This window comes from Notechis scutatus, chromosome 6, assembly GCF_049901735.1.
Source record: "Notechis scutatus isolate UNSWTSFEM ecotype Mainland chromosome 6, rNotScu1.2, whole genome shotgun sequence".
Taxonomy (NCBI): domain Eukaryota; kingdom Metazoa; phylum Chordata; class Lepidosauria; order Squamata; family Elapidae; genus Notechis; species Notechis scutatus.
In genome coordinates this window covers 44116762-44141753 of record NC_142014.1, presented here as the reverse complement: position 1 = coordinate 44141753, position 24992 = coordinate 44116762, and the positions used below count along the sequence as shown (strand labels likewise).

At 38.3% G+C, this 24992-nt stretch overlaps 1 protein-coding gene across 5 annotated transcripts in view; it reads right to left on the bottom strand.

The window, feature by feature from the left end:
• The window catches only part of TMTC3 (transmembrane O-mannosyltransferase targeting cadherins 3), a 32693-nt gene that overhangs the window by 6119 nt on the left and 1582 nt on the right, over positions 1-24992 (bottom strand). For 3 of the 5 annotated variants that reach the window (XM_087968053.1, XM_087968054.1, XM_026693578.2), the window contains exons 2-11: positions 17612-17734; positions 15715-15928; positions 14811-15029; positions 13540-13639; positions 12799-12914; positions 11345-11517; positions 8028-8280; positions 3601-3749; positions 1800-1920; positions 432-543 (exon numbers count right to left, since the gene is read on the bottom strand). In XM_087968053.1, coding sequence (XP_087824179.1) covers positions 432-543; positions 1800-1920; positions 3601-3749; positions 8028-8280; positions 11345-11517; positions 12799-12914; positions 13540-13639; positions 14811-15029; positions 15715-15903 — 1432 coding nt within the window. In that variant the 5' untranslated portion in view covers positions 15904-15928; positions 17612-17734. Of the gene's footprint in view, positions 1-431; positions 544-1799; positions 1921-3600; positions 3750-8027; positions 8281-11344; positions 11518-12798; positions 12915-13539; positions 13640-14810; positions 15030-15714; positions 15929-17606; positions 17735-24992 lie in introns of all 5 variants that reach the window. The other 2 variants (XM_087968055.1, XM_087968056.1) reach the window with 1 other exon arrangement.

Here is a 24992-nt window from a genome sequence, read left to right as displayed (position 1 = left end):
ATGCTGGAGCTACCAAGGAGATTGCTTGTCCTTCTGGACTATGGTCCTTCCACCTCTTGCAATGACAAGAGGAAAAAAGAAACCCCTTTCTCAATGGTGTTATAGATAGGGCAGAAAACATGGTTAAAGTGATCCCCAATACAGCCTAGTGTAAGAATCATAAAATAATTATCCTGTAAAGATATCCTGTAAACCTCTTATATCCATGTTGATTACTGAGTTGTCTTCAAAGGCAGTACCTCAAAGGGAGCACTGCAATAGTAAAATGCATGGGGATAAAGAAATGAGCCATTAAAGCTTTCTGGTCTAAGTTGCAGTGCTGATAATGCCAACTAATACTAGGCAAAGGCTTTTCTGGTCACGGGGAAAATATTACGCAAAGAGAGTTCTCATATTATTGCCTTTCATGCTAGCTATCTTTTACAACTCACCTGGCTGCACTTGGGTGGCCTGTATGAAGAATCGCAACGCTCTTTCAAAGTTCTTTTCATTTTCTAAAGCATGACCCACATTATTCCAGAGTTTGGCATTGTTCTTATTCACCTGAACACAGAAAACATGTTCATGACATATCAGAAACAAACAAGTGCTATGCAAATTGAATAATTCAGTTATGAAAGCATAATCTTATTGATGTGGAATGTTTAAGAAAGTATGTATAAAGAACTTGCCAATGCATAGACTAAGGGAATATATAAAAGCTTTATGGGCACACCAATAATGTTAGGGACATTTGGAGCTGAACTCATTTATTTCAAATTTAAAATACAAAAGACTTATGATAGATGATAGTAAATTCCTTAATTGCTCAGGATAGATTCCTCCAGCTTGGTGCCTTCCACGTGCATGAATGTCAACTCCTAGAATTCTCTACCTGTCATGGCCATATTGAGAATTCTGGCAGTTACAGTTTTCATCTCCTGAGACATCGGATTTGAAGACATCTACTATAAAAGATTGAAATGGTATGACAGTGGATACAGTAAGAAAAATTGTGGGAGGAATCAGGACAAAAGGTAAATTTGATTTTTAGTAAGTTAATATTATTGCACCAAAGATGGAAACTATTGTCATATTTGTTTTAAAATGTAAGACACTGTTGAAACAAAAAATAAAAAAAAAATGTATTGCTAAAAAAATAAATTTCTCAGTATTACATATACTGTTTTAGCTAGACATGTCTTAGGACTTGTATTTCAGTAGTAGAGTAACTCTGATTTTTCATCTACAGACAGTCCTCACTTAATGACCACAACTGGGACTCATAATTTTGTCGTTAAAACAATGTGATTATTAAGTGAAACATCATGTGACAGCACCCAATTTATATCTGCTGTGGTTGTTCAGCAGATAATCTGAAGCCATTAAGCACGATGTCATATGACCATAAGTAGCTTTTTCCTGGCTTCCCCATTGACTTTGCTTGTCGGAAGCCAACTAAGAAGGTCACAAATGTAAATCACATGACCATAGGATACTGCAGCTGTCAGAAATGCATGCTGGTTGCGATACCCAAATAATGATCACATGACTACAGAAACACTGCAACAGCCGTAAGTTCGGGAACCAGTTTTAAATCTACTTTTTCCAACACTGTTGCAAATTCAATGCTAAATGAGGCGGTTATTAACCGAGGACAACGTAAATTTACCAATTCTCAGACCCTTCTTAGACAGGAGGGAAGAGCTCTGAAAACTAAGGTATCAGAGGCTGTCAATCCTGGAGTACTTTTTTCTGACATAAATCCTTCAAGAATGCCTTATTATCAAAAATAAGAGTTTAGAATAATAATACTGTACCTTTAAAGCAGACATAAACAATGTGTATTCCGATTCCCAATCCCAGTTCCTCTGCAATGTTTTTAAAGCATGAATGAACAAAACCAAAGACAAGCAAATCCATGATAGCTTTCTCAGGGTACTAGTAAGTAAAAATGAAGAAATATGTGGTTAATGTAATTCATGATTTCTCAGGCTAACATAACGTATTTTCCCAATAAGGGCATTTAACTCATATAAGCTCAGTTTACAATTCTGGATCCAATTTAACATTAACCACATTTTCACAATTAGCTGCTTCAGGAAGCAGAGCAGATGATGGCAGGAGAGTGCTAAGTGCTAAGGCAGTTTTGCTAAATTCAATGATATTTTGCATTTAGCACTTTATTACAAATAAACAGTAATAAGATACAAAGAGATCATGAACCCTATATAGATGGAAGTTGCTTCTGTATAGCAACTGACTATATTTGTCATTCAATCCATTGATCTTAGCATGTTTGAATCATTAGGAGCTTATTGAATCCTACTAGTAACTAAATATCGCTATTTTGCAAAATGGGACTTATTTGAAATAATTGGAATCTGGACTTCATTGTCAAAATGAAGAAATATAGCTGCCTATATGTGACCATTTGAAACTGTGGAACAGGTCTGTCTGTCTGTCTGTCTATCTAAAAACAATTATAGTTTCAGCATTCATTTCTGGTTTGCTGCTATGATGGCATAAAAGTAATGAACAAAACCATGAAGTCAATCTAAATTATTTTATTGTATGAAGCAATATTTATTCTCATTCTTAAGAAGCAAGCAATGCAAAATAAAATATTCATTTCTTTGACAAAAAAAAAAAGTCAAACAACTGATAGTCACTTCCCTCCAAAGGAAAATCAAGACTCTACTTTAAGCCCAGTCTGTGAACTTAGTTTGGATGTTTAATATAACAATTTGCTCAGCTACAACTATGATTTATGTTATACAGGAAACTGAGGCGACAAAAAGAGCAAATATTTTATTTTAGAAACACATCTGAGTTGACAGAGCTTATGTGTTAAGAACAAAACATGTTACAAGAGTGTCATAATTACAAATTAAATAATTTGATAAAATAAAAACAGTACAAATTATTAGCAATTAATTATTCAGAAAAGGCATCTCCATTTTTAAAAAGGAAGCAAAACCAAACCATATAAAATTTCAAAAATAGAAAACTATAATTGCTGAAATATCAAAGCATTTTTAAAAAACTCTTAATTTCTTTCTCAGGTGCTAAAAATCTTTAAAACAAGCAGATATAGTAATAAGGAACTACAGGAAAGAGAAAATAATGAAAGGAAATTTAGAAAATCCCTTTCACTTAGTCTCAAGTTAAGGGATGCCCTCAGGCTATTTTAAAATATTTACATAAAAGGAATGGTACTATGACTGAATTGTTGATAAGTAAAATAAGAGGCTAATCATTTGGAAAAGTCAGGCAAATTAGTGCTTTAAATAAACATTTAAAATAGTATTGTAGAATGTTCCATTTAAAGGCTCAGATCCTGAATACTTGGGGAAATTTCAATTCTAATTATTTTATTTAATTGTTAAAACATTAATGACAACTTTAAAAAATGTAATGGCTTTTGAGATATATTTTCCTCCCTTTCCCCAAAAGAAAATTCCTACATTTTGCTGATTATGATGTGGAAAAGATGGTAAAAGCAAGTAAAGATATTAAGCCACTCAGATAACTCTTCCATGCAAGCAATTTCACCTTTAGTTTCCATTCATGCCCCCCCCACCCCGACCCCTTTTCCCTAAGCAATAAGTTTTAACCTACCTGTTACTTGACAGCTTTTTCCACCCATGAGCCACTAGCATGCAGAATCCCATGCTGGGAACATATAACACTCGTTCTGCTACTACGAAGCCAACAGGGAAAAAAAGGTTTGAAGCTGGGATGAATGGCAAAACTATTAAACAAAGTGCCTAAAAGAACAAAAGAAAAAGAACACACAAACACTAGCTAGTAACCCAAAGCAGAAAAATACTTAACCATTATATAGACCTACAGCATACATGTCTGTGAAAGAGGCACTGATTTAATTTTACATTTAGATCCCCATTTTTTCCTCTAGAGTTCTGATGGAATTGGTAACTTGTTATTCACTTATATGCGCTTACCATATCTAGATTTATTTTGTGTCCTTTTAAAGTATGTCTAGAAAGCATGTCTCCAAAGCTACTTCTTAAAATTCATCTGTACGCAGTGCCAATATTGGAACAGTTTATTCACAACCTTTCTAATTCCTTGAAGTTTACACAGCTAGATCTGCTTAGCTTTGCAAAACCTTACCCAAGATTTAATTGCAAACAACATACAAGCAACTGGGTTAGCTACCTCTGTTGCACTCCTAGCTCTTTGTAAGGTTATCTGTCTCAATCTGCTTAAAGGCAGGGAGTTGTCCTTATGCTTCCATCACTGCACATTTTACGTAAGTTACATGCTGCTTCTCAGAAAGCAATGTTATAAAGCAGCATAGAATACGTGCAAGTTTATTAGACCCTGATGCCCAGATATGTCATACTCAGTATGGCAAGTATATTACATACATACATTACACTGGGTACTATCTCCCAACAGCCAGCGCCATCAGTTGTGATGTCCAAGGCAACCCATGACTCAGACTGATTTTAAGTTCTGCCTCCTGAAGTAACTCAGGTTCTCAGATAATGTGTTTAATTTAGACCAATAATAATTCATAAGCTTCTTCCTGGAGCACAAACTACAAAGCAGGCTTTCCTGGAAAAGGAATGAATTACTTGTTTTTTTCTTCATAGTAAAATACCCAGCCAAATGTCTTTGGATGCATCTCTGCCGGTTTTTCTTCTTCTTTTTTTTTGCTGCTGAGCCACATCCAAACTACTCCCTTAGCAGAGAGTGAAGGCAATTTATTCATAATCCTATCGAGTCATTATGAACTCAACAGCCAGCATAAAACGCCAATAAGCTTTTAGGAAATGAAATTAAAAAGTATGCAAGTGCTTAGTTTTTATAATAATGACACAACAGAAACGTTGCCTAAACTTATAATTCATTTATTTAAAATATGTATATGGACGCTCACCCTAAGCAACTCTGAATAACTCACACAAGAATCACAGAAATCCATTCTTAATGTAGGCAACACTAAATGTCTAACTTCTGGTGGTATATTCCAAATCAAAATGCTACCTATTTTTGGTGCAGAATTCAGTTTCTAAAAAAAACCCTTAAAGCATTCATATACCTTTAAATGAAATCTGCTGAAAAACCAGATGGCCAGGAAAAATAGGATTTTCTAATGACATTTTAATGTTTTTGTGATGCTGACTGTATGTAGCCCATATAACTTTTTTATGTAACAAATCACATTACTCGGGCTCCATTATAACTGTGATCAACATAAAGCACAAAATTACCCCAAGGTCTCCCCTTTCTATTTAATTGTTTGTTTTCCTAAATTATTGCTAAAACAGCAATGGTTGTTAGGAAGTACCGTATTTATCGGCGTATAACACGCACTTTTTTCCCCCTGAAAATAGGGGGCAAATGATGTATGCGTGTTATACGCCGATATAATGTTAAGAAGCCTTCGGTGAATGCTGCTGGGATCGGGATCAAGGACACAAATGAAAGAAGGGGAGGGAGGAAGCAACCGAAGCCTGTCCTTCTCTCTGGGTCAGCTTTTCAGTCGCTCTCGCTCCTCCACCAGCACAGGAAGAAACTGCTTCAAAGAAGCGGGGGCTTTTCCTGTCGCCGCAGCTTCCCTGAAGCGCCGTTTTCCCCACCCCACCCCGTCCGCCCGCCCGCCCGTCCGCAGTGCTCGCTTGCCTGCCTGCCTGCCTCGTTAATGGTTGAATCGGAACAGCTTCGGCTGAGTAAAAGAGGCGAATAGTTATTATTCTCAGCCGGCTGCTCCCAAACAACCAGAAACTAAGGCAGGCAGGCAGGCAGGCAGAATGGGACACTGTGGATTGAAGCGCGCGCGCGTGGGAGTGGGGGTGAAACGGGCGCTTGAATAGCTGCGGCGACAGGAAAGCCCCCCGCTTCTTTGAAGCAGTTTCTTCCTTGGATGGTGGAGCAGCGAGAGAGCGAAGCCTCCTTCTCTTCTCTTCCCCGGTCCTTGCAAAAATTTTCTGCTTGAAACCGGTCCCTGGTACAAAAAGGTTGGGGACCACTGATTTACCTTATAAGTGGTAATAATATTAATAAAAAAAAAGTTCTGAGCTACCCTTATTTTGCTTCAAAGTTTTTATTTAGAAATTTAATTTTTTTTCCTGAAATTTCCCTCTTAAAATGAAGATGCGTGTTATACGCCTGTGCGTGTTATACGCCGATAAATACGGTAATCAAGTGACTTCCAGCATTTTTGCTCATGACAGATTTCATTTCATTCATAGATCAAGCATTGGATGGGAGGAGGGGAGAGTCCTTTAACCCAGAAACTACCCACAGTGCTGTTACTGTGTTGTTTTAACCTGGCAAAAAAGCCCTGCTGTCAATAAAGCCCACATTGTATGCGTATATTACAAGTGCCCCATAAGCACAGAGGAGCAGATACAAAGTTACACTGTGAAACAGACGCTCCACGAAAGACTTTTAAAAATTCAGCATAATTCAGAAGATGCATTATGCAGCCCATTCTTGATACATCCAATGTTCCTCATAATTTTGACTACAAATAATGTACAATGTACCAGCTTGATGAATGCCGATGTTTTCCTGAGTGCTGAACTAATGCAACCCAAAGTGTTACAACATTCAAGGACAAAAAGTAATGTAGAGGCACAGTAGGAACAATAATTAATACAATACCTACAAAAAATAATTATTGAAATGAACCTATGCAAGTATAGTACAACAGAACATGCAACAGAACTTAGCTAATTAAATCAAATGTGGTGATAAATAAGATGTCTATTATCATATATGCAGCAAAATCGACTTGGGAATATTTCTATCACTTACACTGAATTGGGACTGAATTGTAGCTGCTGAAATAAAGAAACATGAAAAGAAAAGAAAAGTCTAAAGAAAATGTGCTGAATGCAGAATAATCTAATTTAGTATATATTTAAATCTCTCTGTCTAGTTGCAAGTAATACAAGAGGAGTTCCACTTGTGCTGAGAGTGAGCGCTGAAGTACTTCAGGTCTCACCATTATCCCAGGTTCACTGTACCTGGGTTGTATGTTTGGGATGGAGGATCCCCCAGGTAAGGGAACCGAGAGGCCAGGGTTAGAGAATGCTGCCTCTCTTGGCCCATCTATCCTGCTGCTCCCTGTGATTTACAGAGGAGCTGAGGGAGTTGAAAAAGAGTCAGGAGACATCTAAAGGAGCACGGGAAGAAAACGAAGAATGAGCTTGACCAAACACAGGCTAAGGCCACTATCAAGGCTTATCTCATGATGGCAGGAACAGAGAAGTGCCAATACTTCTCCCCTCCACCACCCAGCACCCTGTTTAGGGTTACCTGGATTCTCCTTGGAAAGGGGAGCCTGAAGGCCCATTTACAGGGCCATGCAGAGGAATTTTCTGTGCACCTGTAGGATAAAATCGCTTGGATTCATTCCCAACTGGTTACCAAGCCTGGTGTAAGTCCTGTGGAGACGCCCAGAGAATAGACTTACCCAGTTATTTGGGATTGGTTTGATTCTGTTGGACTTGAGGAAATGGACAGGATCCTCTGGAATGTAAATGCTACCACCTGTGTATTAGATCCATGCCCTCCTGGCTGGTTAAGACTGCCCAGGAGGTAGATGGTGAATTTATCCTTGTTGGCGGGGAAGTTCGTGGATCTTTTTAAAGAGGCACTGGTGTGCCTCCTCCTTAAGAAGCCATGGCTTCATACCATTCCGGACAATTTTTGTCCAGTCTTCAACCTCGCCTTTTGAGGGAAAATGGTTGAGAAGGCAGTGTGTTACTGAGGAAATAGATTATTTGGATTCTCTTCAGTTAAGTTTCAGGCCCAGTTTTAGGACTGAAATGGTAGTGGTCACAGTCATAGATAATCTTGGGTAGTAGCGGAATGGAGGCATGCAGCCATCCTTGCTTGTTTTGACCTCTTGGTGACTTTTGATACCATTGACCATGCAATCTTTTTGGGTTGACTTAGTGAGCTGGGGGTGGGTGGCACAGTTATGTGAGCTGGGGGTGGGAGGCTCACCTCCTTCCTTCAAGTCAGTCTCAACCAGTCTTGATAGGTAGCCCCATAATGTCACTTACCATTAATACAGTCTTGGAGGAATCCCCAGGATATCGGAGACTGAAGACCACCAAAGTGCCCAAAAAGCAGAAGAAGGTGACAGTGGCAATATTTCTTATATCTAGTATGGATTCTACCAATGGGATGGTGCCCATTGTCCAGTCACAACACAATTCAGAAGGATTTAGAAGCAGCCAAGCATTTACTGGAAGGAGGTAATTGAAAGTCAGCTGCCTCACAGGAGATGGACTTACAGCAGCTGGGTTATCAAACCTAGAAAGAAAAAGTTGAGTTGAGGTGCAACCATATGACATGACATATAACAGGAGACGTATATTAAATGTCTGGATTAGATCCAGGATTGAGTTAAAAAAGTATTTTGTGAAATGGATGACCTAAAGAGAGAGGTTGGAGGGAAAATGATTTTTCCCCCTCTTCCTTCCCCTACAACAGTGCTGAAAGTAGAAAGCTTATTCAAAACAGTATGCAAAATGGGACAGTAGCAATGGTGAAAATTGCAGCCCCAATCAAGCTGGATTCTTGCGTTTTTGGCCAAGGGAAGGACTTCTTCCATTCATGAAGGGTCAAACCCTAGTTAAAATTCTTGCAAAGCTGCCTTGACCTTTTATCGAACCAAGGAAAACAACAATTTATACATTTCTATAATTTAGCAGATACAAGCTGAAGTCCAAAGCAAGCAAGTTAACTGATCAGTTAATCTGTTTAAACTGGGTTTGGCAACTTTTTAAAAGTCTGGTGCAAGCAGAACCTTACTGGGTTCATGATTCATGTATCTTGTACAAGGTCAGGATGCCCAGAAGATTGCTTTGCTGATACAGACATGATTAACTGCTGAAATCACCAAGGAACTTCTATTGCATGTACCTAGGACTGCAGAGTGCTATCCTTTAATCATGCCTGTAATATTTTACGAGAAATATGTTAAAATCCTCTCTCTTCTACCAAGCCTTCTTTACATAAATGTTGGGCAAATACTTTTTGTTTCTGCTTTCTCACCTCCCCCTTCTTACTCTATTGGTTTTTACATTTATTATTTTATTGTACAATTCATATGTTGTAAACTGCTTTGAGGTGCTTTTATGTAGTAAATAGTATAAAATATATTAAGTGAAACCACCAAGTTAGTGGATGACAGGGTATATTGAAGTCCACCCAAAAATTATGGAAACAAATTCTCAGGACAGAGATAGCTCTTTACTCAAAAGCCAGCAACTGCTTGGCTTCAAGCCGGCAAGTCCATTGAAATATGGGAAAGGGACCAAGGTATAAACTGGTATGGGTATAAGAAAGAAGAATAGTTATGTTGACAGAGAAGCCTCCATTATTTAATACAATTTCAGCCTATTCTTATCTAACTACAGCATGTCAAGGGTCTGAGAACTTCTGCTGAATTCAAACCTGCCATCCTAATTAAGCTGTGAATAGTTGACTTCTGGAGATCTATGACTGAATCCTGGATGAGGAAACATGCGCTGCATGCATGTACCCTATCTTTTGCAGATGAGCAAATCTGAGACGGGCAATGCATACTTTATCTTCTATCTAATTTCAATCCCTATACTTACAGGGGAATTCCTGAATAGACTTATGAGTTTGTCGGAACAATAAACATAAGAGCCAACATGTTTAATGCATAAGTGAGATAAAATACACTGCTCAAAAAAAATAAAGGGAACACAAAAATAAGACGTCCTAGATCTGAATGAAGGAAATATTCTTATTAAATACTTTGTTCATTACATAGTTGAATGTGCTGACAACAAAATCACACAAAAATTATCAATGGAAATCAAATTTAGCAACCCATGGAGGTCTGGATTTGGAGTTACACTCAAAATTAAAGTGGAAAAAAACACTACAGGCTGATCCAACTTTGATGTAATGTCCTTAAAACAAGTCAAAATGAGGCTCAGTAGTGTGTGTGGGCTCCACGTGCCTGTATGACCTCCCTACAATGCCTGGGCATGCTCCTCCTGATGAGGTGGCGGATGGTCTCCTGAGGGATCTCCTCCCACACCTGGACTAAAGCATCCCCCAACTCCTGGACAGTCTGCGGTGCAACGTGGCATTGGTGGATGGAACGAGACATGATGTCCCAGATGTGCTCAATTGGATTCAGGTCTGGGGAACAGGCGGGCCAGTCCATAGCATCAATGCCTTCATCTTGCAGGAACTGCTGACACACTCCAGCCACATGAGGTCTAGCATTGTCGTGCATTAGGAGGAACCCAGGGCCAACCGCACCAGCATATGGTCTCACAAGGGGTCTGAGGATCTCATCTCGGTACCTAATGGCAGTCAGGCTACCTCTGGCGAGCACATGGAGGGCTGTGCGGCCCCCTAAAGAAATGCCACCCCACACCATTACTGACCCACTGCCAAACCAGTCATGCTGGAGGATGTTGCAGGCAGCAGAACATTCTCCACGGCGTCTCCAGACCCTGTCACGTCTGTCACATGTGCTCAGTGTGAACCTGCTTTCATCTGTGAAGAGCACAAGGCACCAGTGATGAATTTGCCAATCTTGGTGTTCTCTGGCAAATGCCAAATGTCCTGCACGGTGTTGTGCTGTAAGCACAACCACCTGTGGTCGTCGGGCCCTCATGGAGTCTGTTTCTGACCATTTGAGCAGCAACATGAACATTTGTGGCCCGCTGGAGGTTATTTTGCAGGGCTCTGGTAGTGCTCCTCCTGTCCCTCCTTGCACAAAGGCAGAGGTAGCGGTCCTGATGCTGGGTTGTTGCCCTCCTATGGCCTCCTCCATGTCTCCTGATGTACTGGCCTATCTCCTGGTAGCGCCTCCATGCTCTGGACACTATGCTGACAGACACAGCAAACCTTCTTGCCACAGCTCGCATTGATGTGCCATCCTGGTTGAGCTGCACTACCTGAACCACTTGTGTGGGTTGTGGACTCCGTCTCATGCTACCACTAGAGTGAAAGCATCGCCAGCATTCAAAAGTGACCAACCCATCAGCCAGAAAGCATAGGAACTGAGAAGTGGTCTATGGTCACCACCTGCAGAACCACTCCTTTATTGGGGATGTCTTGCTAACTGCCTATGCTTTCCACCTGTTGTCTATTCTATTTGCACAACAGCATGTGAAATTGATTGTCAATCAATGTTGCTACCTAAGTGGACAGTTTGATTTCACAGAAATGTGATTGACTTGGAGTTATTTAAGTGTTCTCTTTATTTTTTTGAGCAGTGTATATATCCTGAACACAAAGCCAAGGAATAGGAAAACTACTTCAAACAGAAATACTTATCCACTTTTCCCCAAGTTTCTTCACGATTACAAACAGTGGAATTTACCTTGTAAACACCGGTAACTGGGACTGTATAACTTGAACTCTGATCACAACAAGTAGTAGGGTACTGAACATCAGAACAATTAGTTTCAGTAGCATTTGAAGCATACAGTAGGGAATGCTGCCTTTGCCTTGAAGAATGTGTAACACTGTATACCAAAGAATTGGCACAGTATACTGGACAAGGAAATAAAAACAAACAATATTCAAATGAATCTTCTGACACCATTTATCGCACAAGTAAACTTCTTCAATATAATGCAATCCAAATGTGCAGGTCTGCAACTCCTCAAATTCCCAAACAAGGTAGCAGTAATTATGGGATTTCATTCAATTGAAACCCACCAAATGGAGAGGAAAAAAAAGAACCTTCAAACAGGATTCAAAACCCTTTCTACTACTCCCTTTATTTCAAAGGGAAATATTTAAACAAGCTTGTCTCATGATTAATGTAACCAAACACTTTTAAGTTTTATTCACTGATCATATTGAGTTCTGCCATACATCAAAATATTTTTCAATTCAATAAGCTATTAGTTATATTCACTGCCAGTACATTTAACATAAATCCAATATTTAGTGTATTTCAAATATCCATTAACACAACAATGCCTGTATTCTATGCATACTAGAATGGTTAGGTCCTCAATCCAAACTCTTCACATATCTGTCTTGTAGAAAATAGTTCATGTTACCTCCTAGATTTAGAACAGTCTTAAAAAGTGGGTTGTTCTACTATGGCAATGTAATTGTACTATAGTCTGTTCTGAAGTTTGCTTGTTCTCGACTGACCCATTTCTTTTTCACTGGCTTGGTTATCATGGAACTTAAAAAAATATTTCCAGGGTTGATGTAGTTATACCTGAAGTAATGGGGCACAGGGGAAATAATTTTAATAGATAAGAACTGGGCGGTCTGTGGATTCCTTTGCCAGTAATTCAATAATAGGAACAAGAGTTTTCATTTGGTATTTTTAGCTTTGGACAAAACCTATTGCATGTGAGATGTCATTGGTATCTTGCATTTGCATGTGACTTGGAACTCAGGTGAGGTAGTCTAGTGTTTCAAACTTGTTTAAGCTGTGTGGACTTCAACTCCCAGAATTCCACACCCAGCATGGTGATTCAGAACTCTGGGAGTTGAAGTTCACACATCTTGAAGTTGACAAGTTTGAAAAACATTGATCTAATCAGTCTGGAATACATTTGAGTGTCCTCCTTTAGCACAAAGGGATCCCAGATAATCTTTATGATACTTTCAGTTCTATTCTGCAATAAAAATGTTGGGACTAAATTATTCATCTAGATATATTCATTAAATGTAATACATACTCCTGTGAATAGAGTGTGATATCACCAACTTGAATAAATATATCTAAAGGGAATCATTTAAATCCCATAGCCAAATGTCTCCATGTTTTAATTTCAGATTTGAAATTGAATCAGATAAATTCCTTACCCCTTGAGCAATAAATACTTCATAGACACAACATATCCCCACCACGGTTACTCCTTGTTCCTTACATAATGTAGCAACAGCCACCAAAAAAACTGTTGCTGCAATAGGAGTCCACACTGCAAGGTACAAAAATAGTTAGTCTTCATGAAATTGGGAAAAGCAACATTGCAATTCAAATGTCAGCCTGGAAATATTTCCTTACTCTCTGAACACTGAATGCACATTGTCTTGCCAGATGGTTTTATTGGAGACTGACCACATTTTATAGCTATTTAAGAATAGAAGTACCATCTTATACTGTAACATTCATTTGTAGATGCCATGCCAAGGTATAGTTCTTCAATCTGGTGCCCTGCCACAACTTCCAAAATCATGTGGCCTTTGCTCGTTTCCTTAAATTAGGATTGGGTGACCTTTTACAGATGTCGGCTTTCCTTAAAATATTTTTTATTGTGAGACATGTGGTGGCAGAGATGCAGCAAGGAATGATTGATTCCAGTGCTAAGGGTATGATTGGGACCTATCGCTCTCTGGCTTTCATATTAATATATTCTTTACTCTTATCCATAGAACAACAGATAGGTCTGAACTGACTTGTTACACAGTGATTTGAAATCACACAACCACTGCTATCCGGGCTTTAAGAAATCACACAACCAGTTTCCCTATCCGGGCTTTAAGTAACTACATTGAGGATGTGGGGTAGGGGATGAATTATTGACCACTGATTGTTTGCTTTACCTATAGTGTTTTCCGGCCCTCTGGATCTGGTATAGGACAGAAAAGCAGCCAGAAAAAAAATTGAGGAGAGAAGTTCTGCTCTGCCCACCACACCAGTTACCTAAATAAAAGATACAGCAATATAAATCATTTAAATAAAATGAGATAAAGTATTAAAGTAATGGACAAAAAAAAATCTTATATATTTGTATTAAGAGTTCCGACCTTCCATTGTTTTGATGAAATATGCAGGAACAGAATTAGACTGCCATCATGTGGATAAACAAGGAAATGCCCATATTCTAAATTAGTATTATAAGTAAAGTGAAGATGCTCTGAGGCATAGGTGTCAAAGTCGTGTCATCACGGTGTCGTCCTTTGCTAAACCGGGCATAGGCCAACATGTGACACATCTGGCCCGTGGCCTGCAAGTTTGACACCCTGCTCTGAGGTCAAGCCCAACTCCTGTTGACTTATATTAACACATCCATGGACTTTTCTTGAGGATAGTATATAAAGTATTGCCATTGCCTTTTTCCAGGGTGCTTTTCCAACTCCCAGCCCACATACCCAAATTAATCAGGACTGACTTGCTTGGTTTTAACTTGCAGAACTTAGGAAGAAAGCAAGTTGCCATATCAGAGTTGTTTTATTTTTAGTCAGGAATGAATTTTGGAGAAAAAATGTGCATTATATCCCAAACAAATGTGACCTAGAATAAACTTTTCTTTCTTCCTTTCTCTTTTGGTTACATGACATAAATGGATGGGTGGGAAAGAGAAAATAGAGTAAGAAGAATCTGACTCATTCAGAGACCAAGAATGAGGGAAAATGTTGATTGCTCAGTGAATATATGCTTAGAAAAAGCTCTTTGGATTCAAAAGACATGATGTAATCTGAGTACTGTGTATGTACATTAACAGTCATTTTGCCAAGCAGAAGCCCTGCCAAACACATGACCTTGGAACGTTTTTGACACAATTGCACAAGCCTTCAATAGGACAAGTTGCCTCACAGCTTTAACAAGGGAGCAATTCACTGCTTATGCCAGTTCACTTCCTAAAGCACACTTCAAATGCACTAACACAATCATGTGGTAGCTGGAAAGGTAATGTCTGGAAGTACATGATAGGTTTAAATGTAGATGTATTTGAGAATAAAAAAACCCCCTTATTTTAACATTTCCCCCCATTTCTTTAAATTGTTTTCTCACTATCATCACCCTGCATTGTTTCCCTACACTGTTTAAGAACTCTCCAGTTTGAACTAGCAAGACCTTTAAATGTACTTACTGCTTCAGTATGTATGGGATGTACTGCGAATAGTAAAGATGCAACCAAACTGCTTTTGTTGTCCAAGAAAAGCTTACAGACTTTGAGGAAAATGATACAAACAATTGCGTGAAAGATGACATTCAGGAAGTGGTAAGAAATAGCATTTAATTCACTGAAAAGATAGTTCAAACGAAATGTGAAGACAGTGAGAGGGCGATACGACTTATGACTTCTCTCCTAAAAAGACAAAACAAAGAAGTAAACAACATCACATAGATGAAAAGGAATAAAAGCTATTGGTAAAATGGAAAATTCTAAAAAAAAGTTTTAGAAGCCTAAACAAGTAGTATATACGTATCTCCCGCCTTAAAGATGATGATAAATGAACAGCCAGATAGACAAACTAGGCAAATGCATAGTTTGCATAGTTTACATAGACTGCACAAATCCACTCCTTTGTACATTGCTAGATTACATTGTATTTTCTCTTCAAACATTCAAAGTAACATGAATAGGAGATTTGAAAAATTGCCAATGTCCCCCTGAACCTTGAGGGCACTCATGCCAATTCTGTTTGCTCAAAAACAATCAAATCTTCTCCCTGAAGCTCTCTGTGTATGACAGAGTCTACTTGCTCATTCCAATTTTTTTTCTGATATGATGAGGGTTTATAAAGTACGAATTTCAGATAATCTAGTTTGAATTACATTGATTTTTCCTGTCATCTTTAATATCTTGATGATCAAGATTTATATCCTGGTCATCATATATGTTGTAAAATAAAATGAAAGAAAAATAAAATTTCAGCATTTTGTAAAATATCATTGAAGGCTGAAATGACATTTTTGAAGTGCAAAGTAGGTCTACGCATTGGTTCAATGCTTTATAAAAATGCTTTAAGTGTCCTGTAGGGAATATTTACCTCAGACATGGGTGTTCCCCAGAAGTCATTCAAAAAAAGATTCTTAATTGGAGTTGAAGGATGCAAATCTTTATTGTCCAAAATGGCAGAAACATCATCAAAAACAAAGCCACAAAATAGACTGTTCCAGTAGCAAGCGGCCACTACTCCAAATATTAGTCCAAATTCCTTTAGGCTAACATAAGCCATCTTCTCTGGAACTCATACAAACTATCTGTAAAAAAAAATTCAGCTTCTTTTAAACATCTGCTTCCATCAACATAAATATACACAGAGAAGATTAACTGAAAACCAGAAGATGGCTACTTATCTCTATAAGTAAATAAAACTTATTTTCACCAAAAAATGGACACATTTTAACATAAAGGCTGCAGCTTTATATCCAAGCAATATTGCTTGCTGGTTTCACTCACTTGCTTTCACACAGACTTAAAAATGTGATAACATCTGGTATTTTGCTAATTACAATTTTGAAAAACAAAAACATTCAACAAGATGGGCTGGTTCATAACTGCTTAGAAGAGAATCATCTATTCCAACAATACTTTCAGTAATGCTTTTGGGGGGGAGAGGAAAACTACTACCTTATAGAAGCCTACACACTGAGCTTCACTTCTAAAGATATACGCATGGGTTTGTATTGTTAGTCTCAGGAATTATAACATCCTAATTCCTTCTTTTTCAATGACAAGAGCAGAAAGCTTTGACTTCAAAAGAAATAGCACGCCATCCTTAGGGACCAAATCACTTACTCTGAACTGAGTTACCTTTCTTTGAACTGAGATATTTTTCCTGCTAATATTATTTTCTGCTTTAAGAGTTAATCCTCTTAAAATTATCTGTCTCCTTACTAGGCTGCTGGCCATAGGTATGCATTAAAAACTGAATAGGAAGTTAGGCCATGCTGTCTGGTTTAACTGAGGGCACACAAATGCATACAACATTATATTGGAATAAATAGCAAGGGGGGAAAAAGCAACAGGTGTTTATATCGATAAAAAATTAAAATCAGATATATTATTTATTGATCAGAAAGTAACACATATAATTTGCAATGAAAATGTATCTCCTTTGAAGTACATTTTATTCCGAAAGATACTGTATTAATCATCTACTACTACTACAACTACTACTTTAATCTTTTTAGATTGCTGTAAGTCTTTCAGTACTTTTCAGCTAAATACCATGCCATAAATAATTTTTAAAGTTTACAGGTCTTATTAAACAGATTAAAAACTTTAAATTGACTTATTAAAACATAAGTAAGATTGTATACTTTGGTTGGACCTTTTTAGACCATATAAATCTTTAACCTGCTAGCAAGTGCTGACACCTTGGCATCCACTGAACTGTAGCAACTGTTGATACTCTTTCTGGATGTAGTTATTGAAATCAAACTCCTTAGACACGTCAGCAATTGCTGAAAAATGAATGGGCACTTGGAACTACCAGTAGTTTTACTGACTGTAACCAAAATACAATAGCTCTTCTCATGAAAAAAAAAAAAATTGGTAGGCAAATATACCTTGCCAGAGAATCCCCTACTTAAAAGTGAAAAATTATCACATTAGTCTGGATATGGTTGTTGTGACAGAACCATGTTTCTCTATATTACATACCAAAATGTACATATAGAGAAAAAGGCATTTTCTTTTACTGAATGAGATCAACCACCATTATAAAAATAAAGTTTTAAAAAGGTTTGTACACACATTTGATTTTATCAGTAATCTTGAATTAACATTTTGATTCGATCTGTTCACCAAGATTTTTATGTCCAGATTAAAATAAAAATGCACAATGCAAAAAAAAGTCATGCATTTTGAATGAAGCAATGATTAAAGAAGAATTTGGGATGAGTATCCAAAAATCAACATTTTTAGAACATTTACCTTACCAGTCAAGCATAATATTTTTTTCATTTATGCATTTTCTTCAAGAAAAGCCATTTCTAAAATCTTTTTTCCAATCTGTAGTACTATCAGTAAGTGATCTGTTACATAGTGTTTATGGATCTTTACTAGGAGAAAGGGAAAGAAAAATAAGACAGTCTTAGGAAACATATTTAGATCAATTTTATTTAAGCTACCCTAACAGTTATCTTGTTGGAATTGCAGAATATATACGCTGTTAAGCTATGCAAAATATTGCTTGGCAATATTAAGATTATCCAAAAATATAAACTGAGAAACACTTGTAATTAAGCCAGTTCTAATATTAATATAGTGTCATTTAGTGACTTCAATTGATTCCAGCAAAATGGTCATAGAGCAACACCGCTGCTAAGTAGACATATGTGACACTGTGTGTATTGAGATAGATACATAGAGATGTGGAGAAGATAGCTGGTTGCTGCAATCTTGTTCAGATAAAGTTCTTTCATACAGTGTCCTATGCCTGACCCCTTTCTCCATTTTTACCTCCTCGCCAGGGGTAGGATGCTACTGGTTTGGTCTGGTTCTATAGGTAGCTCCGAAGAGCAGCAGTCACCGAACCGGTTCGCTGAAACGATCTTCTGGTCATCTGTTTGACCCAGCTGCCTGCCCGGGCTCTTGGCTGTCCTTTATTTCCTGCTTTTTCAACCTCAGCTGCTTTGCGCGGCACAGCTCAGGTTGAAAAAACAGGAAAGAAAAGGATTTTCAAATGCTGCACGCTTGTCAGCTGTCTTGGCTACACAACTGATTTTTTTTGCAAATGCTGTACATGTGTGTGAACCGGTAGTAACACGGGTTGAATCCCAGCCCTGCTCCTCGCAGTGCAAAGAGATTACTTAAATGAACTATCCCTTCTTGAGTTGTTTTTTTCCGAGCTCAGCCTTTCCTAACAAGCTCAACTGTGACCTTAATTAGTTGATTAGAACCCTCCTTCTGGATGGCTCCCTGAAACTGATTAGACCCTAAGCCAATCTCACCCTTATTGCTAACTGGAAGAGACTGGTCCAGTTCAAATATAAGAGTATCAGATTTTCATTAAGAAGCTCAGTGTGGGAGCTTTATTATCAGGCAGCGGTACTAAATTGGATTAAATTAGATTGGGTTAAATTAAAAGATAAAAAAATATTAACATTAGAAGGTCATGACCTCCAGATAGGTTGGCATGCATTCCTGTGGGAGAAAAAAGATAAAGCACATGCCTATTTCAATCAACACCAAATAAGATATTCACTAATCTAAATATGGAGGATTAAAAAAACATTATATGAAGATACCAAATTGGTTGTCAACTATGGAGGCCATGATGCACCTGAATAGACTAGACTTGGGTAAAATGATAAACTACAATGAATTATTAGACACCCAGGCGAAACTAAAATCAAACCAAGAGCTTAAAGAACAGGGAATTATAATTATTTCTTCTTATTTCTTTTTCCACTTTCTCTTCCTGGGGTTTTTGTTGCGATATTTCAGTTAAAATGTAACTTTTGGAAGTCTTGGTGAGATTTTGCTGTAAGTTCTTTTTAATTCCAGGCAGTCTCCTCCCTTCCAGATCCTGCTCTTTTATTCTTTTTCTCTCCTTTCCTGTTTTTCAAAAGCTTTTGATTATCCAAAAATCTTTATTATCCCTTTGACTTTTTATTTTCAGCATTAAATGCCTATTAATGTCAAAGTGGATTTTTTTTCCAATTTCTTGCTTAAGTCTCTTAGCTGTCAGTATAGGAAAAGGAGAAAAAACAAAAACAAATCTTTTCCCTTTTCTCTCTTTCGCAGCTTAAAAATCTTCTTAGGGAACAATGTTATTGTTCTTTTTTTAATAGTTTCAATTCCAGGATACCTTATTTGTTGCTTTTACTGTTTGACCCGGTCAACCAAAACTTTCTTTTCTTATCTTCCTCCTGCACATTCTTTTCCGGTCAAGTTCTTCTTTGTGGTGGCCATTTCTGACCACCGCTACAACCGCCTTCAGGAAAGAGAGTAATGGGCAGCTGGGGAGGAGAGATGCGGCTCTCCTCAATCCTGCAGGCAGTCTCCCCCCTCTTCACCACCTCTACGGGGTGGCTTAGCCTCGAAACTAGTTGGCTTGGGGCACTCCAGCGGCGAGCACAGATCGAAGCCTCACAGAGACGAGGTTTCGGTCTGTCGCCGAAGAGGCTCAAACCGGAAATATCAGGGGTGGCATTTCTTTAGGGGGCTGCACAGCCCTCCATGTGCTCGCCAGAGGTAGCCTGACTGCCATTAGGTACCGAGATGAGATCAGACCCTTTGTGAGACCATATGCTGGTGCAGTTGGCCCTGGGTTCCTCCTAATGCACGACAATGCTAGACCTCATGTGGCTGGAGTGTGTCAGCAGTTCCTGCAAGACAAAGGCATTGACGCTATGGACTGGCTCGCCTGTTCCCCAGACCTGAATCCAATTGAGCACATCTGGGACATCATGTCTCGTTCCATCCACCAACGCCACATTGCACCACAGACTGTCCAGGAGTTGGGGGATGCTTTAGTCCAGGTGTGGGAAGAGATCCCTCAGGAGACCATCCGCCACCTCATCAGGAGCATGCCCAGGCATTGTTGGGAGGTCATACAGGCACATGGAGGCCACACACACTACTGAGCCTCATTTTGACTTGTTTCAAGGACATCACATCAAAGTGGGATCAGCCTGTAGTGTTTTTTTCCACTTTAATTTTGAGTGTAACTCCAAATTCAGACCTCCATGAGTTGCTAAATTTGATTTCCACTGATAATTTTTGTGTGATTTTGTTGTCAGCAAATTCAACTATGTAATGAACAAAGTATTTAATAAGAATATTTCATTCATTCAGATCTAGGATGTCTTATTTTTGTGTTCCCTTTATTTTTTTGAGCAGTGTATATTATATACTGGCATTTTTCAAAATGTTTTATCTTTCCTCCTGCCCACAAATTTTATCAATGCAGTAGCATGAAAGAATACAATTAGTCTCCTCCCATGTAATGGGACTGTAATATCCCATTTGGGTACGTAGGACTATCACACTGCAAATATCTAGATATTCATGAGATGGCAGCAAAGGGAAAGGGAAAACGCTAGTGCTCAACTGGATTTCCCATTCCTTGGTAGCGAGACCACAGGAATTGAATAGGCCTGTCAACTCTCACTGACTCACAATGAACCAGAAAGACAGTCATGTATACAGCATATGCTCAAATAAATGTACTTATTTTTCTGTATATTACTATAACTTGTTTGATCACCTGAATATCAAACTATCCATGAATTCCTGCCCCAAAGTAACATTTCTGTATAATTTCCTTTAGATTAATTCTGATATACATAAGTAGAGACAGTCCAGCCCAACAACATGGCTGTTGTGGGGAAAACAGGAAGAAGATGGTGTGTTGGATATGTTCACTGCTGTGAGTTATTTGTAAAAATAATAAAGATAGGATACAAAGAAACAAATAAATGAGATAAACATGATGACCAACATATTTAAATCCCATCCTGTTAGCTCATCTTCAAATGGTTTTCCAATGCATCCCTAGTAAAAGAAGGCAATTTAAATGTTAACTTTTTAGAAGTTTTTTTTTATACTTCCTTTATTTTTGGAAATAACTCAAGGTAGCAAACATACCTAATACTCTTCCTCCTATTTTCCCCACCACAACAACCTGTGAGATGACTGACAGAGATCAACTGGCCCAAGCTCACCCAGACAACTTAAGGTGGGTGAAATTTATTGCTTTGGGTTTTTTTAGGTTTCATTGATCCATTCTGTTCTTGAAAGTATTTTCTGCCTGTAAAGAGGAAACATTTTATTGTATATGAATATTGACTTCAACCACATCTTAAGACCATGATGTGTTGTTTAAATATCTGATGAATTCTACATTCTTTGCAGCTCCTCAAGATTCCAGAATAGTGTAATTCCTGATTGTCTCATTCTACATCAAACTCGATTTCATTAAGGGCCGCATCAGGGTTGTGGTTGACCTCAGGGCCCCCCGAAGGGGTGTGGCCAGAAAGGAGGGAGAGATCAACCGCCAGGCAGAGCAATGTCAGCCTTGGGGGGTTAGCTTTTGGCTCTCCTTTTTCTTCCTTCTTTTCCCACGAGTGGCAGGAACTGCACTTGGTTTGCGGGGACTGAGGTTTACTTTCCCTATCAGCCAAGGAATGCTGCTTCTTTTTCTGCCCCCGCCCAAAAAAAACTTGCTTTCTCTGGTTCCTTCCTTCCTTCCTTCCTTCCTTCCTCCTTCCTTCCTTCCGCTGGTCCTTCGCTGTCAGCAGGGCAGCCTCCTGGGCCAGATCTAGCCAGATCATGGGCTGGATCTGGCCTGCGGGCCTTGAGTTTGACACCCCTGTTCTACATGATCCCGTCCAATTTCTAGGCATTCCTGATCTTTCTCCTCTGCTTTTATATACCACAGGAATCTCCCTACAGAAATGTAACTTGAATTCATGAAATGAGTAACATATAAATTTAATAATAAAATAATAAAATTTGTGATGAGAAAAAAAGGAATCAGGAAGGTCTGTTTTTATAAGCCCAGTTGCAAAGCTAAATATTCAGTGGCAGAGGTCTTAAATTGCAGCTTAACTGGTATATTAAGCCAACCATGTCCTTCTATTTCCCTTAAGTAATCCAATATTGCTGAATGCTCAAATAGGATATTAAATCTAAGTGGGCATATGCTACCATCCTTCACCTATCAGATACCGTCACTAAAATCCAGATGAGTATACTATAATTGCTGGAAGACACACAAGGGATGAATGAAGATTGTCTCCAATTTTATAAATCACCAATAGATGACAACACTGACAAACTAGAAACCCTGATGTGCTTTTCAGCTCCTTTTTTTCCCCTTTACAGTTATGAGAAAAAATTGTGTTGTCATTGAAACTAAACCTGCAGTGAGTACTGGTCAGTGTGCTTTAGGCAATGTACTGTGATTGAATTTTTGACAGCTAATTAAAATTTACTGCATAATGTAGATTTATGACAATGACTGTTAATATAAATATTGTGCAAAGCTGGGCCCTCAAAAGTGTAAAGAGGGTGAACTAGGAAGACCCAATATACATGATCAAGAACAAATAGGCAACCTGTAACAGCAACCAGCAAGTTTTATATGAGTGACATTGATGAACTGACTAGGGACAATCAGTAGATCATAGAAAGGAAAATTGCTGTCAAGCCTGGCATTTCACAAAATATGTGTTGTTCAATATTAGAAAATTTGTGCTAGATGGATTCCTTGTATGCTGATGACAAAGATGAACACTTCCAGAAATGAAATTTGTCAATAATTGCTTTCAAACTACAAGAATGAAGGTGAGGAATTTCTACACAACATTGTGACAGCCAACAAAAGATAGGCACTTCATTATGACAGAGACATGAAGCATCAGTCCATGGAACACTGTCATAAAACTTTTCCAGCAAGGGGGGAAAAAACCTGACGCTCTGGCAGAAAAACTCATGGATACTGTTTACTTGGAATGCAGATGGTGTTATTCATAAGGATTTTCTTGAACCTCACAATACTATCTGGATGACACTCAAACTTTGAAACAAGTAAGAGGAGTTTGGAAGTATAACACAAGAAAGGGTTGTTTTTTTTTTGCAACATGATAACCTTAGGCCTCATATCTCATAAGTCACCAAGAGGTAATTGCAAAGTTATACCTCACATCTTACCCCTTCTAACTAACCTAAAGTTCAGAATCTGTGCCATGTGATTTCCACTAATTTTCAAAGTGAAAGGAATATCTTTGTGGATATCTAATTCAAATGAACAGCTGGAAAGAATTGTCAGGACCTGATTGAAAAGGCAAGGTATGGAGTTCTTTGTGATGACTTTAAGCAGTGGTGTGATTAAAAAAAAATTACTACCAGTTCTGTGGGCATGGCTTGGTGGGCATGGCATGACTTAATGGGTGTGGCTTGGTGGGCATGGCAGGGGAAGGAAACTGTAAAATCTCCATTCTCACCCCACTCCTGGGGGAAGGTTACCACCGGTTCCCTGAACAACTCAAAATTTCTGCTACCAGTTCTCCAGAACTGGTCAGAACCTGCTGAATACCACCTCTGACTTTAAGAAACTATTCCACCATTACCAGAAGTATGCAGCAAATGGCGATTATGCAAAAGAGTGAATCAAGTAAGGAAATAATTCAGGAAAATGGTAATTTTAAAATATTCCCAATTTAAAATAAAATTGTGGGCAATTAAATTCTTATATTTTAATAAATAGTTGAATGTAGTCTTACAATATGCCTGTTTCAGTGAGACCAAAAGAGCGATCTACATCTGAAAGCAACCTGTAAGGTAGTAATCTTCTGAGGTAGTATCTTACTATCCTCTGTCCCTGATGCTTATTATCACAGTAATTTTAACTGTGTTTTTGGGTAACTGTACACATTTCTGAGCAAAACATTGGCCAACTATCATATATATGTTTTATTTTTTTAGAATTTCTATAGAACAATAATTTGCATAAGATTATGCTGATAAGAAGCTTTTGAACTCTAACCATTAGAAATTCTGTTTAGAGTAAATAAAATCAGATAGGACAGGGAGTCTGGCAGAATGAAATAAGTTATCCACAAGGACCATGATGTGCATTCATGCCAGATTACAATATTTGTTCCAAGAAGATATCCATAGCCAATCCGTCTTTTCAAATGACATTTCTCTTTTAAAAAATTCTAATAAACTTCAAAACAATATTTAATGAGGCATGTAAAGCATTTTCTTTCAAAGGTTCCACTGGGGAAATGAAAAGACTTTGGGTATATGTAGAAGAGATCAAAAGTAATTGAACTGTATCCTGAATATTCTACACAGCTGTAAAGAACCACTGTCCCCCAAGGAAACCAACTCTGTAGTACTGGAACGGAGAAATATTATGTTTGTACTGACTGCTAGGTGTTCTAAATTGCTTTAATTGCTTCAACATTTACATATGCACACAATTAGCTATGTAACCATCTGCCTGATTGTTAAAAGAATGTACTGATGGGGCAGCTGTAATTTGCTGAGTGGCATTTAGGACAGAAGATGAATGGCTGATGTATCCAGAATATTTATATAAAGCACTGGTGCTGTTCTATATGAAATCAAGTGTTTAGGTTCAACTAATATTGTTGACAATGACAAGAATAGGATTTCATAGGCAACGTATGCCTCATCCTGACTATATAATGCAGGGCTGTCAAACTCCCCTCCCGCAGGCTGGATGCATCACACTCTGGCCACGCCCACACCTGGTTTAGTGAATGGGAAAACCGTCCAATACATCACTTTATGTTGCCATGACAGTGTTAGTTTGACACCCTGATATAATGAATCACTTTT